The 15743-nt window shown below is 46.9% G+C and overlaps 1 protein-coding gene across 4 annotated transcripts in view; it reads right to left on the bottom strand.

Annotated features, from left to right (window-relative positions):
- Nucleotides 1-15743, bottom strand: part of LOC140426372 (tetratricopeptide repeat protein 7A-like) — a 515720-nt gene that overhangs the window by 332794 nt on the left and 167183 nt on the right. For all 4 annotated transcript variants that reach the window (XM_072511044.1, XM_072511055.1, XM_072511074.1 and 1 more), the window contains exon 11: nt 8011-8115. In XM_072511044.1, the coding sequence (XP_072367145.1) occupies nt 8011-8115 (105 nt within the window). The remainder of the gene's footprint in view (nt 1-8010; nt 8116-15743) is intronic.

The raw sequence follows: 15743 nt of genomic DNA, 5'->3' as shown, positions 1-15743 counted from the left end.
GAAGGTATGTTGCCTCCCGGGTGCCAGGGCCAGGGATGTCTCGGATCGTGTCTTCAGGATCCTTAAGGGAGAGGGGGAGCAGCCAGAAGTCGTGGTGCACATTGGTACCAACGACGTAGGTAGGAAAAGGGGTGTGGAGGTAATAAACGAGTTTAGGGAGTTAGGCTGGAAGTTAAAAGCCAGGACAGACAGAGTTGTCATCTCTGGTTTGTTGCTGGTGCCACATGGTAGCGAGGCTAGGAATAGGGAGAGAGTGCAGTTGAACACGTGGCTGCAGGAATGGTGTAGGAGGGAGGGCTTCAGGTATTTGGATAATTGGAGCGCATTCTGGGGAAGGTGGGACCTGTACAAGCAGGACGGGTTGCATCTGAACCAGAGGGGCACCAATATCCTGGGGGGGAGGTTTTCTAGTACTCTTCGGGAGGGTTTAAACTAATTTGGCAGGAACTGGATTTGTAGTCCAGCAACTAAGGTAGCCGATATTCAGGACGCCAAAGAGTGTAGTCAGGCAGTGGGGAAGGTAACACTGACAAAGAAGAGTACTTGCAGGCACGGGGATGGGTTGAAGTGTGTATACTTCAACGCAAGAAGCATCAGGAATAAGGTGGTGAACTTAAGGCATGGGTCGGTACTTGGGACTACGATGTGGTGGCCATCACGGAAACTTGGATAGAAGAGGGGCAGAAATGGTTGTTGGAGGTCCCTGGTTATAGATGTTTCAATAAGATTAGGGAGGGTGGTAAAAGAGGTGGGGGGGGGGGGTGACATTGTTAATTAGAGATAGTATAACAGCTGCAGAAAGGCAGTTCGAGGAGGATCTGCCTACTGAGGTAGTATGGGTTGAAGTCAGAAATAGGAAAGGAGCAGTCACCTTGTTGGGAGTTTTCTATAGGCACCCCAATAGCAGCTGAGATGTGGAGGGACAGATTGGGAAACAGATTTTGGAATGGTGCAGGAGTCACAGGGTAGTAGTCATGGGTGACTTCAACTTCCCAAATATTGAGTGGAAACTCTTTAGACAAATTGTTTGGATGGGGTGGTGTTTGTGCAGTGTGTCCAGGAAGCTTTTCTAACACAGTATGTAGATTGTCCGACCAGAGGGGAGGCCATATTGGATTTGGTAATTGGTAATGAACCAGGGCAAGTGATAGATTTGTTAGTGAGGGAGCATTTTGGAGATAGTGACCACAATTCTGTGACTTTCACTTTAATAATGGAGAGGGATAGGTGCGTGCAACAGAGCAAGGTTTACAATTGGGAGAAAGGTAAATACGATGTTGTCAGACAAGAATTGAAGTGCATAAGTTGGGAACATAGGCTGTCAGGGAAGGACACAAATGAAATGTGGAACTTGTTCAAGGAACAGGTACTACGTGTCCTTGATATGTATGTCCCTGTCAGGCAGGGAAGAGATGGTCGAGTGAGGGAACCATAGTTGACAAGAGAGTTTGAATGTCTTGTTAAGAGAAAGAAGGAGACTTATGTAAGGCTGAGGAAACAAGGTACAGACAGGGTGCTGGAGGGATACAAGATAGCCAGGAGGGAACTGAAGAAAGGGATTAGGAGAGCTAAGAGAGGGCATGATAAATCTTTGGCGGGTAGGATCAAGGAAAACCCCAAGGCCTTTTACACATATGTGAGAAATATGAGAATGAATAGAGAGAGGGTAGGTCCAATCAAGGACAGTAGCGGGAGACTGTGTATTGAGTCTGAAGAGATAGGAGGTCTTGAACGAGTACTTTTCTTCAGTATTTACAAATGAGAGGGGCCATATTGTTGGAGAGGACAGTGTGAAACAGACTGGTAAGCTCGAGGAAATACTTGTTAGGAAGGAAGATGTGTTGGGCATTTTGAAAAACTTGAAGGTAGACAAGTCCCCCGGGCCTGACGGGATATATCCAAGGATTCTATGGGAAGCAAGAGATGAAATTGCAGAGCCGTTGGCAATGATCTTTTCGTCCTCACTGTCAACAGGGGTGGTACCAGGGGATTGGGGAGAGTGGCGAATGTCGTGCCCCTGTTCAAAAAAGGGAATAGGGATAACCCTGGGAATTACAGGCCTGTTAGTCTTACTTCGGTGGTAGGCTAAGTCAATGGAAAGGGTACTGAGGGATAGGATTTCTGAACATCTGGAAAGACACTGCTTGATTAGGGATAGTCAGCACGGATCTGTGAGGGGTAGGTCTTGCCTTACAAGTCTTATTGAATTCTTTGAGGAGGTGACCAAGCATGTGGATGAAGGTAAAGCAGTGGCTGTAGTGTACTTGAATTTTAGTAAGGCATTTGATAAGGTTCCCCATGGTAGGCTTATGCAGAAAGTAAGGAGGCATGGGATAGCAGGAAATTTGGCCAGTTGGATAACGAACTGGCTAACCGATAGAAGTCAGAGAGTGGGGGTGGATGGCAAATATTTAGCCTGGATCCCAGTTACCAGTGGCATACCGCAGGGATCAGTTCTGGGTCCTCTGCTGTTTGTGATTTTCATTAATGACTTGGATGAGGGAGTTGAAGGGTGGGTCAGTAAATTTGCCGACGATACGAAGATTGGTGGAGTTGTGGATAGTGAGGAGGGCTGTTGTCGGCTGCAAAGAGACATAGATAGGATGCAGAGCTGGGCTGAGAAGTGGCAGATGGAGTTTAACCCTGAAAAGTGTGAGGTTGTCCATTTTGGAAGGACAAATATGAATGCGGAATACAGGGTTAACAGAAGGGTCCTTGGCAATATGGAGGAGCAGAGAGATCTTGGGGACTATGTTCATACATCTTTGAAAGTTGCCACTCAAGCGGATAGAGCCATGAAGAAGGCCTATGATGTGCTAGCGTTCATTAACAGAGGGATTGAATTTAAGAGCCGTGAGGTGATGATGCAGCTGTACAAAACTTTGGTAAGACCACATTTGGAGTACAGTGTACAGTTCTGGTTGCCTCATTTTAGGAAGGATGTGGAAGCTTTGGAAAAGGTGCAAAGGAGATTTACCAGGATGTTGCCTGGAATGGAGAGTAGGTCTTACGAGGAAAGGTTAAGGGTGCTAGGCCTTTTCTCATTAGAACGGAGAAGATGAGGGGCGACTTGATAGAGGTTTATAAGATGATCAGGGGAATAGATAGACAGTCAGAGACTTTTTCCCCGGATGGAACAAACCATTACAAGGGGACATAAATTTAAGGTGAATGGTGGAAGATATAGGGGGGGATGTCAGAGGTAGGTTCTTTACCCAGAGAGTAGTGGGGGCATGGAATGCACTGCCTGTGGAAGTAGTTGAGTCGGAAACATTAGGGACCTTCAAGCTGCTATTGGATAGGTACATGGATTACGGTAGAATGATATAGTGTAGATTAATTTGTTCTTAAGGGCAGCATGGTAGCATTGTGGATAGCACAATTGCTTCAGGTTCGATTTCGGCTTGGGTCACTGTCTGTGTTGGAGTCTGCACATCCTCCCTGTGTGTGCATGGGTTTCCCCCGGGTGCTCCGGTTTCCTCCCACAGTCCAAAGATGTGCAGGTTAGGTGGATTATCCATGATAAATTGCCCTTAGTGTCCAAAATTGCCCTTAGTGTTGGGTGGGGTTACTGGGTTATGGGGATAGGGTGGAGGTGTTGACCTTGTGTAGGGTGCTCTTTCCAAGAGCCGGTGCAGACTCGATGGGCCGAATGGCCTCCTTCTGCACTGTAAATTCGATGTTAATCTATGATTAATCTCGGACGAAGGTTCGGCACAACATCGTTGGCCGAAGGGCCTGTTCTGTGCTGTATTTATCTATGTTCTATGTTCTAAGTCCCCACGCCGTCGGGAAAACGGTGTAGAGCTCGCAGCTCCAGCTGCCAATACAGCCCCCCGCACTTCTGGGTCAGAGGCCACGCATGCGCACGGTGGCGGCCTGAAGCGGCCACGCTATGCTCCATGGCGGACTCAGCCTGCGGACCTGGACTGCTGAAACAGTGCCCCGCATCAGCCACCCCGGACCACCTGCACTCATTGCCCCCAGCTCCGAATGAAGCCCACCCCTGCCCACCGATCAGCCCTCCCCGACTATGGCGCCCCTGGACTGAGTCCGCGGCTGCCTCACGAGTGTGGGAGAGAGAAAGAGAGAGTGAGTGACTAAGTGACACACGGTTGTGCCCATCACCAGTGAGCCTCTCATTCGCAAATACAGAAGCGAACCGGCCTGCGATTGGAGGAGCAGCTCTTGAACTTACCCACCCATAGCTTGAATATATACTTAGACCAGGGGCAGAATTTCTCCCCCCCCCACGCCGGGTGGGAGAATCGCCGGGGCGCCGCGCATGTCCCGCCACGCCGCCCCCACGCGATTCTCCCACCCCCTCCCAAACCAATCACGGCTGGCCGCTGGGAGAATCGCCGCTCGCCGTTTGCAACGGGCCGGCCTCTCTAAAGGAGGACCTCCTTTCCTCTGCTGCCCCACAAGATCCATCCGACATCTTCTTGCGGGGCGGCCTCGGGGAGGACGGCAACCACACATTCGCGGGTTGGCGCCGACCAACCCGCGCATGCGGGGGTGACGTCATTTAATTTACGCGGCGCTGCTTTTACGCAGCGCCAAGGCCCGGCGCGCGTAAATGACGCGACGCCACTCCTAGCCCCCCGGGTGCGGGAGAATAGGGGGCTGGGAGCGGGCTCCGACGCCGGAGTGAAACACTCCGGTTTTCACTCCGCCGTCGGTTCTTAAGACTCCCGATGGGAGAATTGCGCCCAAGGCCTTTGAGATTGGCCAATTGGAATACGAGTTCCCTGATTAGTGGGTCAATCAGTGAACCTCTTCTCTGTATATAACGGAGTGTCAGATCCTCTGCACTCCCCAATGCAGACAGCAAGCTGAATGCACATGGTCGTGGGTTTTGTTAATCAAAGGATTCTGATGAAGGGACTTCTGCCTCCATAGACCTATTACAGAACACTGGCACATTGAGGCACCCGGGCCATGAGTTGAACGAGCCTGCTCGAGCCCATTCAGCTAGATAGGGTAGCCAGGTGGTCCTTCAATTACTCCCTCCTGCCTCTGCAACTTTGAGGGGCTGGATTCTCCATTTGTGGGACTAAGTCCCCACGCCGTCGGGAAAACTGTGTTTTTTTACACCAGGAAAACTAGCGTCTAAAGGCCACAGATTCCCCATTTTGTTGGGGGCTAGCAGGGAACCACTGTAGAGCTCGCAGCACCAGCTGCCGATGCGGCCCCCTGCACTTCTGGGTCGGAGGCCGCGCATGCACACGGCGGCAGCCTGAAGCGGCCGCGCCAGGCTCCATTGCGGACTCAGCCTGCGGACCTGGACTGCTGAAATAGTGCCCCACATCGGCCGCTCGTGCGCCCCGGACCACCCGCACACATTGCGCCCAGCACCGAATAAAGCCCCCCCTGCCCACCGATCAGCCCTCCCCCGACTATGGCGCCCCTGGACTGAGTCCGCGGCCGCCTCACGAGGTTCCCGAGCGGCAGGGCCATGAGAGTCCCACGCCGTTGGGAATTCGGCCGGTCGGGGACGGAGCATCGTGGGGTGGGCTTCACGCAATGGCCTGAGGCGGTGGATACTCGGCGCGGCGTACTCCCCGAGTATGCCGATCTTCGGGGTGTGGAGAATTGGAAAACCTGCTCCGGCACCGGTCCCGATTTCGCCGCCAAAATGGATCCTCTGCCCTCGCCGAATGTAGTATTTCGGCGTCGGGGAGCGGAGAATCCAGCCCCATATCTCTCGGTGGGGCTGCCAAGTCACTACAGCTGTCAGCCCTGTGATTGGATCTATAGCATCAGGAACCCACCTGCCGTCCTTGAGAGGTGGGTGAGCTTGGAAAATGAAAATGAAATGAAAATGAAAATCGCTTATTGTCACAAGTAGGCTTCAAATGAAGTTACTGTGAAAAGCCCCTAGTCACCACATTCCGGCACCTGTTCGGGGAGGCTGTTACGGGAATCGAACCGTGCTGCTGGCCTGCCTTGGTCTGCTTTCAAAGCCAGCGATTTAGCCCTGTGCTAATCAGCCCCTGGAGACAGTCAATAAGGAGCAACATCCAGGAAAATAGCTCCCCAACCTGGCTCCTGGTAAACATGGTCTCTGGATTCCCATTGGGTCCTGATGTCAAGATTCCAAAGCCTACAGGAAAACCTGTTCAATAACTCAGCATTATTTGTTGATCTCAGGCAAAATGATGAAAATTGAAAAAGGTAAAGTGCTACAACATTATAATGGAGACCCAGAGGAACAACAAAGGGTCAACTCCACTAAAGATGTGCTTAAACTGTGTTGCAAAATGCGGCTTGAAATCATCAATACCCACAAACCACAGTAACTGCAGGCAGGGACACCACTTCCCATTGGGAGCAGAAAATATTAACTTTCCTCTTGTATTTTGGGCAAGTTAAGACAGCCAGCATCGATTTGGAAACAGGCCATCAACCTGTTCTTCTAGGTGCATGAAACAGGGGTGGTGCAGTGGGTTGGTGGGGAGTGGGATGAATCTGGTACGGCAAAAATGAACAATGTGCACGCCATCTGAAAATTTCAAGAAAAGATTCTGCACTAAGCCTGGTATGGCCAAACAACTAATTACATTTGAAGCAGAATTCCAAAAATGTCCATTTCTCTCCGTTACTCAATATCACAAGGATAACCAATTAGAAATAGTAATTATCCACTCCCCACCCCCACAAACCATTAACGAGGCTGCACATTTAGAAGTGTTGACAAAGAATATGAAAGTAGTATTTCTCCTTGAACATTTCAAGAGAAGGTTCAGAATTGCAGGTGCTGTTTGATTGTACCACAGAAACTTTATTAGAGGCTGCAGAGGCCAATGCAGATCCTGTCAATAACAATTAACCTTCCTGACTCTGGCTACCACCTCTGCAGCATTGCTGATACGCCCATTTGAGTTCCTCCTCATGATTAAAATAAATGAAATGCTGACTACATATTCACATTGCACTGCAGACAGGAAAATGGGCAATTTGCCAAGTTTTTTAAATGCATGTGGCCTCTTTTTATTCTTTAGCACTTCCAGCCAATCTGTCTGCTAGCGAGATCATAAAAGTAGCAGAATTAATAAAGAGTTATTGTTTTAAAAATGAAATAATCAGATTTGTAAGTTTTCATGGACTTGTTTTAGAAAGAAACCCCACAAAAACTGTGCAACTTTGTTGTCTAAATTACATGCAAATTTGTTTAATCCAGACCAAAACATACTTGATCCCAACCTACAATTTTTCTTTGATGTACCTTTGATGTACAGTTCTCCTTCATTCTACAGAAGCCCCATTCCTCTTATGAAACAAAATTAATTACACCACCCCCACCGTTTTCATGTTTCTTTCCAGCCCCCCTTTCTCGAGAATGCCAGTGTACTTAGAACTCTAACATTGTAATGCTTAGAACATCTCTTAACCCATACCATCATCAACCATTCTAACATGTCGTATCCAGCCTTTTAAGAATGCTGCTCCCAAAAGACTGTGCGTCACTTGCACTGTCATAGACATTCATCGTCTTTTAATTGCAAGGTTGGTGTAGGGCGGATAAGCAGGGGTGAACAACTTCAGTAACATTTCCAAGAAAACAAAGGTAAATGTCTAATACATTCTCGAAACTTAACTGAGTGAAGCTCACAAAATCAATTTTGGAACCTATTGATATGTTATCAGACCTCCCCGTGGTACTGCTTTATAATGAGCAGGCAGATGCATTGTTTTAACAGCAAAGTGTAATGAGGGAAGCAACAGAATATGCAAACTACATATATTTGCTTTGTTAATAGATATTAATCGATGTCTTGTGGTTTAGCTCAGAGAAAGTCAACACAAAGCAAATTTCCCTCAGAGTGTATTAGTGACGCTGCAGCTCTTGTAATGTGCAGTTGTTCAACCCTAGGATCTGCCTACTAGTGGAAGTGTCCACAGTTTGGTGGTTCCCAACTGTTGAGTACACAACGCACACCGTAATTTCCTCTCTGTGCTACTGAAGTGCAGTACACAAAACAATTTAGATGGGGGGGATACACTTACCCATTGCAGAGATCCAATGCACACCTTGGCAGCCATGAGCGGTATGCTTGGATCGTTGGGGTGAAGTCTTGCACATTCTCTGAGAGCAGACACAGCCCAAGTTGACTGAAAATTAAAAAGAGGATCCAAAATTATTTTTTCCTCCAGAATATTTTTCTGTTTGCTCTCAGCATAATTTAGTTTCACACCGTTCAGAAAGAAACCATTAACAAACCTATTGAAGAAAACATGCTACGATCTCCATAGAGACTGTTATCTTTTAAAAAGAAATTTGAACTTCTGGTTAATAGCTCAAAAGATGGCACAACAAGCTTTCACGTTTTAAGACTTCTACTGTAACAAACAGACTAAAAGAACAATCGAGTCAACATGATTGTTGCGAGCAACTTATATTTAAAACTACAGGATGCAACTTTCCCCTTTTACTTTTAACCCAACTGTAAATTCACTTAACAGGTATACTTTACCCTGCTCCTTAAGTAGTCATTTGATTTTCCAAGATCCAATCCAAAGTCATTCTCAGTTGCTGAGGGTTTAATCTCTGTTCCTTTCCTTTCCCAGCCTGATAACGTATAACCCCTGATCCGTCTTTTATGGTGAGGACTTTTCCTAGCCTAGTGCAAGGATCCTCAAGCCTCATTTCAAATCATCACGAATTTGGTCTTTCTGATCCAAGTGCAAGGTCTGCATTTCTGCAGAATGAACCATAGAGACTTTCAATTTTTAGCTGCTCTGTCTTTAAGGCTCCTTACTGTTTATTCCCTTGTTTCCACTTTCTTTTATTTTACAGTTATCATTTTTGATCCATGGGTAATTAATGGACATGTATCTTTAAGTCAAGCAGCAGAGAATGAGAATTCAGAAGTTACAGGAGAGAACACGCTGCTAGTCTGAATAGAAGCTTCAGCCTTTTCGACAGCATAGAGAGAGAGATGGAGTGGGATTCAGTTTGATCGATTGGCTGGTGGCCAATGAATTGGCCAAAAGGCCATACACTGCCTGGTAACAGGTGGGGATTGGATCGTATCCCAGTGGAGCAGTTGAATCAGACACAGAAAGGCAAGGACATCCTTTCTATCCCTCTCCAGAAAGGCTGAGAGTGCTGTATTACTGAAGCTGCAGAGAACCTGAATCAATGAATAAAGAGAAAAAATAACAAAGTAATGTACAGCACAGGAACAGGCCCTTCGGCCCTCCAAGACCGTGCCGACCATGCTGCCCGACTAAACTACAATCTTCTACACTTCCTGGGTCCGTATCCCCCTATTCCCATCCTATTCATGTATTTGTCAAGATGCCCCTTAAATGTCACTAACGTCCCTGCTTCCACCATCTCCTCCGGCAGCATGTTCCAGGCACCCACTACCCTCTGTGTAAAAAACTTGCCTCGTACATCTACTCTAAACCTTGCCCCTCGCACCTTAAACCTATACCCCCTAGTAAAATACAGGAAAACCATTAAAAGGCTGCAAACAAAAGACCTGGACCCTCTCTCTCGTTAAGAGTGCTGTATTCCTGAAGCTACTTATAGGTAGTGAAACCTCAAACTGAAAGCAAGGTTTGAAGAGGAGTAAGATGCAGAAACATCCTTCTGAAACAAAGACTCTTTTTCCCTTTTACTGATGTTATTTTTACCCCTTTCTCCTCCTCTGTGTTTGTCTATCTTATGTACGTGCAGAAGGTGAGGAGAGGAGGTTAAAGCAGGGAATTAGGAATTAGATAATAACTAACAGTTGTATTTGCTGCATATTTAATTATAGTTCTTGTTAGAAATAAAAAGTAATTGTGTTTAAATTTACAAACCTGATGACTGTAATTGTTGGGCAGCCAAGGACCAGAAACTTGGATATTTTTCTAACAATTATTGGTTAATTCACTTGTGATGTGACTCAGGGTCAAGTGGGGATGGAATTGACTGCACACTAGCCCAGGGTATTGTAACACTCTTCTCCTGGATCCTGGTAGACAAATTGAGTCTGAGAGTTTCCGGGATATTGGATACTCTTTCCCTCTCAAGACACATCTCCATGGAAATGTGAATCACATGGGCAGTGTATCCAGGCAGAAATGCTGATCAGCTCTCCTTGTGACTCTATCTCCTTTATCTTGGAGGTAAATAGACAATATCTGTCTATTGTCCACTGTCACCAGACTCCTAAATGACCCTCTTATGGACTGATTTCATTAACACTACACCCTGTATGCTTCATCCGATGCCAGTACTTACGTAGTTACATTGTATATGTTGTGTTGCCCTATTATGTATTTTCTTTTATCCCCTTTTCTTCCCATGTACTTAATGATCTGTTGAGCTGCTCGCAGAAAAATACTTTTCACTGTACCTCAGTACACATGACAATAAACAAATCCAATCCAATCCAATCCAATATGAAGTATAACTGTTGACAACCCGGCATTGTCAACACCTTCAGAGACTACCAGTCTAACCACTGCAAACATAGATGCTGCTGCCATTGGGTCCAAGTGTGAACATCTTACACGTTCAGTCCACTCAAACGACCCAGGTCTCCCTTTAATCTTTAATAGTCACATCATCCAGGCATGTTGTTAGGCAGACTTCAGAACAGTTAACACAACCACATTAATTTTACCCTCAAAGAAAGACATAGTTCCAAAACATAGCAAGCTTATACACTTCATAACTGTAATAAATAATTCAAACACACATAGTAATACTTGACATTAATAACCACCATGAAAACAAAAACCTCAATTTCTCTTTGATAAGTAAGTGCAATGTATTTCGTGTAAATATGTTCCGAGCATGAAAGAACAAGATCAGCCATTATTTCCTTCTTCCAGGTTAGGCTTCTCTTTAATATTCTTTCTGATGACTCATCTGACCTATCTTTCACAACCAACAGCAGGTCTCTGTCACACCTCACCCAAATGACCACCCAACATGTGTAAGACTGCACAGCTAGTGTTAGACACTATTGGATAATGGATTAGGGGCAGGGAGTCTGGAAAATTTTGCAGCCAGCTTTGGTCCCCAAAAGGAAGTTATTGCAGAACATCAGGAAATGGACCACCGGATTATTTTTTCCAGCACTGAAAGTAGCTTTAGCACCTCTATCCCCATCCAGGTGAAATTAGCTAAGTCAGGTCCAGTTATAGGACAGGTGATTGATTTACAGTGTTTCTTCCTTACTTCAGTAAGCTTTAAATTCAAGTGCAATATTGAGCCTGTGTCACCATCAGTACCCTTTGAAAGAACTAAAGAGAATGATCAACATCCTGATCTTGAATTTCCAAATGATTCTTCAGGGATACACCAATATCTTTTCAAAGTTACAGCAGGAATTAAGACAACCACTATGGTAATTTGGGATATCATCTGATCAGCCAACTAGATGTTGTTACCGAGCCTGACAGTGCAAAAGATTTTAACTTGTTAGGAACAGAGGTAGCTTTAAGTAATTTATATTTGTATTGTAGGTATTAGTGTAGCCATCTGGGATGGCCACTTCCAAAATACAAAATGGATGTTTGCAAAGATTGCAGGGAACTATGGACAATGCTAAGAAAGCAGGCAGGCACAGAGCCTGTACACGAATTAGAACCACAGCTCCCAGACGGGACTGAAACTGTAGGTCCATTGATATATTGATGGCCCATCTCCGGGAACAAAGGAAAGACACTCAAGTAACCGATCTAGCTCCAGACATCACGGCGCCAGTTCTCCAAACCGAAAGCACAAACAAAGCCAGACCAACGGCCACCTAGGACACGCCCAGCCATCAGGGCACCCACCCCTTTGTTGGTCAAGATCAATACGAGTGATCAAGATACGGCCCAATTGATTGGAGCCAAGTTCAAGGCCCACCCAAAAGCGCGCGAAACCCCTTCGGGTATAAGAAGAAGGCCCCGAGAGAGAATCGCTCTCTTGAATTGGTTCTCAAAGCGAAGAGACCCTTCCACCAGCTACACCAGAAGCAAGTAAGTCCAAGGTCAACGCTCGCTACCAGACGGACGACCTTAGCTGTTCCCCTTCACCACTTCGACCCCAGCAGCCTCAGATCCGAACAACGGCCATTGTTCCTCTGATTGAGTGGGCACCTGAAGCTAAGTATAGGCTTTAGCATTAGAGATAGTTTAGTCTGTAGTATTTTGTGCATGAGTAGATATTGCTGTGTATGTGAATAAATAGTATTGACTTTGAACAAACTAACTGGTGTATCGGCTCTTTGATCAGTATTCGGATTTGAACCTTGTGGCGGTATCGAAAGATACCTGGCGACATTAAAGCAAACGTAATTAGGATTAAGGAAGGCGACCATATTGACCGCCATATTTAGAACCAAACAAACAGAGCAACATTTACTGGCGACCTCTGACGGGACTCGACCTAGAAGTGGCCGAGTCACTCCGAGAGAACCCAAATTTGAATTGGAATCCAATTGGAAACAGAAAAACCACAAGTGCAAGAACGATACTGATCAAACCTCCAAGATTCGGAAGTGTGTTAATGCATGTGTACCAACAGGGATACAAGGTAAACCTGAGAGATTTTGTTGCGTAAAACTGTTGGGAGTTTTGTAGGCCGGAAATTAGCGTAAGCCGTACCAGTGTTTCCATCACCACTTTATCACCCCCGTTCCAAATTCGGTAGCGACCACAGATAGAGAAAAATGGCAATGAAGGCAATGGAACGCCTTATGAACGCCCAAGAATTCGAGGTCGCAGCGACCAGTAGAGTAGGACAGTGTCCCGTATGGGAAGAAGAGATCAGAAAATATCTCAAAACGAAAGGATGGCTCCTTTGGAGTCAATTCTGCACGAATGCCGGAAGTATAGGGCATACTTGGTGGGAGAACCTTACAGAGATCCACAAGAAGAGCTTAGGGAAAGTCGAAAGCCGATGGCAATCGTGTCTTGCTTGGCACAATTGCGAGGCACACAGGAGGTCGTTAGGATGCTCCGTAGAGAGATTGAGGAGAGAGAGACAAGAGTAGTGAAGGAGATGTGAGTGGATATGAGAGAGAGAACAAGGAACTGAGAGAGCAGTTAACGGCAAGGGACAAGGAGGTGGAGGATGCCAAGCGGGCACACCAGTCTTGTCTCACCCATTTGAGCAGCTTTCAGTCCCAATATGACAAAGCCTACCAGGACACGCAACGGGCGGTATTGGTAAGACAGGAAACCGAACAACAGGTCAAGCAGTTGCAGAAACAGTGCAACGACTTAAAGGCAGCCCTACGAGCACTCTACACTTCCACAACGGAACAAAGGCAGAGCTCAGTAGATCACACAAAGTGCCGGAAGCAAATTGCAGAATTGCAATCTCTGCTTTCTGTTCACCATGGATTTCAGAGCACGTTTGGACCCGTTAGACCAGGAAAATGGCCCCAATTGGCAGGAATTAAATGAGACTGCCCACAGATATGTACATGCACAGGAAAAACCCCAGAAACAAAAAGCACCCCAACCCCCGACTGCACAAGCAGAACACACCCCTATGAACCCTGTAACCACACATCGCAGGGCCGCAGCAGAAGGAAACTCAGATTTCCTATACACTACCCCGTTAACCGTCACTCAATTAAGAGACGCGTGTGATAAGATAACACCGTTCCTACCCACATCGGACCCCCACCAGTTCTTTGCTGGAGTAAAACAGCAGGCGACCATGTACGGCCTGGATGAAAAGGAGCAAGTGAAGCTCACAGTTTTAAGCCTCGACCCTTCAGTCGTGGCAGCCCTTCCCGACCCACAGAATGTAGGAGGAGGCACCCTACAAGAAATGCACACAGCAATCCTAGATGCGATTGGCTAGAACAAAGCAGAGCCCATAGAAGGCCTAAACAAGTGTAGGCAAAAGAAACAGAGCACCCCACAGCATTTGCAGGATGCTTGTGGATACATTTTACTGCAGTGTTTGGAGAGTTAGCCCGTGCACATTTGTCCCCAGAAAATATGGCCAAATGGACTCGCATCCTAGTCTCTCATGCGACAGAGGCTGGACAGAGAGGTTGCGCAAATTACGACCCCTCAGACGAGGCCCACAACGAGAAATGGGTTTTGAAAAGATTGTCCCGTACTTGGGAACAGTCCATCCAAGGCAAAACCGCATTTGCTACAGAAGAAGAACAGGCAGACATGCATCCAGTTAGGACACACCAGCACCCCGCATGGGTAAATGAGGGCAGGAACAGCCCACAGTAACCCAAATCCCAGGAGTGTTATAATTGTGGACAATTAGGATACTATGCACGAGAGTGCAATGTGCCCCAGAAGCAGCAGAGAAACCAACAGACAGGCACCCTAAATAAGAATAGGGCAAAGCCAATTCAGTGTTAGCGCCCGTTTTGAGAACACAGATATGAACGGCGCTGACTGACGGTGTTCGGGCTTCCCAACTTGGGTCTGCGACACCCTTTGGGACAAGTCTGGTAGACTGGTAGTGGCAGGCTCAGTCCGGGGACACCCCGTAGAATTCCTTTGGGACACAGAAGGGACCCGCACCACGCTCAATTCCTCCACGATGTTTCAGCGAGACACATGGCCCATCACCGACACCAATGCACTCTGCGGTTTTACAGGGCATTTACAGCAGGGACACATCACAGCCCCTGTAGCAATCCAGATAGGGAACATTAAAACTAAACATCCCGTAGTTCTGGTCAATCTGCCCCAGACAGCCGAACACATTTTAGGAATCGATTTTATGAGCTCACACAACCTCTCATTTGACCCGGTAAATTAATGTGTGTGGAAAATGGCAAAGGCAGCACAAGCCCCCGCCACGCTCACAGTTGGAGAGTATGAAAATTGGATCAGCGCAGTAGGAGACTTCTGGTTCGACCCTCGAGCCACTAGTCAGGACAAACAAGTTAGGGAAGTCCTGCAGCAACACAAAGCAGCATTTGCACAGCACAAGCACGACTGTGGCAAGATCGCTGGCTTAGTGAATATTACAGTTCCCGACCCCAGACCCCAAAAGCAGTACGGTTTTCCCCATGAAGCAGAGGGAGAAATCTCAAAAGCGATAGAGTTTGCTTGATCAAGGCATACGCCAATTAGTAGCCTCCACGAATAATGCACCAATTTGGCCCGTCAGTAAACCCGATGGATCATGGCGACTGACCATTGATTACCGGGAACTGAACAAAGTAACCCCAGTAGCAGCCCCCACCGTAGCCACGAATCCAGAGACCATGCTCAAACAGGGACTACAGTCAAAAAAAAATTTGGTTTTGGACATTAGCAATGGCTTTTGGTCCATTCCATTGGATAAAGCGTGCCAATACAAATTCGCATGAAAATTCCAGATACAGCAATATACGTGGACGTGCCTTCCACAAGGCTTCCACAACTCCCCCTCCATTTTCCACCGACAGCTGGCAAATGGATTAGCAAAATTTTCCCGACCCGATTGTCTGGTCCAACATGTAGATGATCTGCTACTACAGACGGACACAAAGGGGGAGCACATTTCGCTTCTCGACAAACTTTTAGGACTCCTCCAACAAATTGGTTGTAAAGTGAACCCCAAGAAGGCCCAGATTTTACAGGAAAAAGTGATTTACTTAGGTACAATAATCACATATGGCAAATGCGAGATCGAGCAGAAAACAATCGACTCGATCGTCAAATTACCCCTGCCCTATAATGTCTCGGCCCTCCGGTCATTTCTAGGACTGGTTGACTACTGCCGAAACCATAACCATATCGACGGTTTTGCCACAAAAGCAGCGCCCATCTCCGAACTC

Source organism: Scyliorhinus torazame, chromosome 1 (genome assembly GCF_047496885.1).
Source record: "Scyliorhinus torazame isolate Kashiwa2021f chromosome 1, sScyTor2.1, whole genome shotgun sequence".
Lineage (NCBI taxonomy): Eukaryota > Metazoa > Chordata > Chondrichthyes > Carcharhiniformes > Scyliorhinidae > Scyliorhinus > Scyliorhinus torazame.
This window is presented reverse-complemented; position numbering and strand designations above follow the sequence as displayed.